Source organism: Poecilia reticulata, linkage group LG8, assembly GCF_000633615.1.
Source record: "Poecilia reticulata strain Guanapo linkage group LG8, Guppy_female_1.0+MT, whole genome shotgun sequence".
NCBI lineage: Eukaryota > Metazoa > Chordata > Actinopteri > Cyprinodontiformes > Poeciliidae > Poecilia > Poecilia reticulata.
Window position 1 is genome coordinate 3950409 of NC_024338.1, and position 1011 is coordinate 3951419.

The window sequence follows — 1011 nt, forward strand, 5'->3', positions numbered from 1 at the left end:
TGAGGTAGGTTTGGTGTTGAACAGTCAAAAAATAATAATACTTCAAGCCTACTGTTATGCACAGTGGAGACCCTGAAGCCGTGACCCTTGTTAAGTGCATGGCATCATAACCTCTTACTGGAACGTTTCACTCACTGCCACACAAACACAATATTTTGAACGTAAACTCTTACCGCCTGGAGGTTTTGATTCAGCTGAGGAGCTCCTAAATTTGCAGCTTGGAGACTGTGGGARGTTTAGATCAGACTGGCTCGTCCCTTCTTCTATATAAGTGTAAGCAGTAGGTGAGTCACAGCACAGCTCATCCTGCCAGGGGACGTCCAGGGCGCCTGGATRAACGGGAGCTCCAGGTCGCAAACACTGAACAGCTAAACACAGAGAGAAAGGAGARTAGAAAGGGTYAACWGTTTCAAAAAAATAATAGTTGGTGGCTTTTTATATTTTATAAGATTAGGTCATTTTGAAAGGTCAGGGTATATATTTTATATATTGMWTAGCCTATGTCAAATTCTACTAGGAAAGAATACATAAACTGAAGTCAAAGACAGTTTGTCTGTATACTTCTTTTCATTCCATCTCCAACATATTTCCAAACATTGTATTTCTGTCATGGTATACATATAAGTTTGCATTCTAAATAATTGGGGAGTGGCTTGTATTTTTAGAGCGTTTTATCCAGTCCAGAGGACTTTACGCTACATTCAGTCATGCACACGCTGATGTTGAGAAGATAAAATGTAGCCACAGCTGCCCTGGGGCAGAGTGAGAAGTGTCTAGTCCAAGGACTGAGTCGAAGAGGATTCAAACCGGCCAAACACAGGTTGCAAGATGAGTCCTTATTTTGAAGAACAGCGAGATGCTTTTTTCATGCTGACGATTTAACAAAAACCATTATTACCACTCACTCATGTCACACTGTTGACCACAAAGTGGTTCCACATTAATTTCTCACAGAATAGGACTGAAATCTTGTTTAAAGTTCAGGTTGATTCTTCAATTTTTCATGGTATG

The 1011-nt window shown here is 40.4% G+C and overlaps 1 protein-coding gene across 1 annotated transcript in view; it reads right to left on the reverse strand.

Moving 5' to 3' along the window:
• The window catches only part of lepr (leptin receptor), a 28339-nt gene extending 27430 nt beyond the window's left edge, over positions 1-909 (reverse strand). Inside the window, exons 1-2 of the mRNA XM_017306095.1 lie at positions 906-909; positions 174-368 (exon numbers count right to left, since the gene is read on the reverse strand). Of these exons, the coding sequence (XP_017161584.1) occupies positions 174-368; positions 906-909 (199 nt within the window). The remainder of the gene's footprint in view (positions 1-173; positions 369-905) is intronic.
• Between the last annotated feature and the right edge of the window lie 102 nt (positions 910-1011).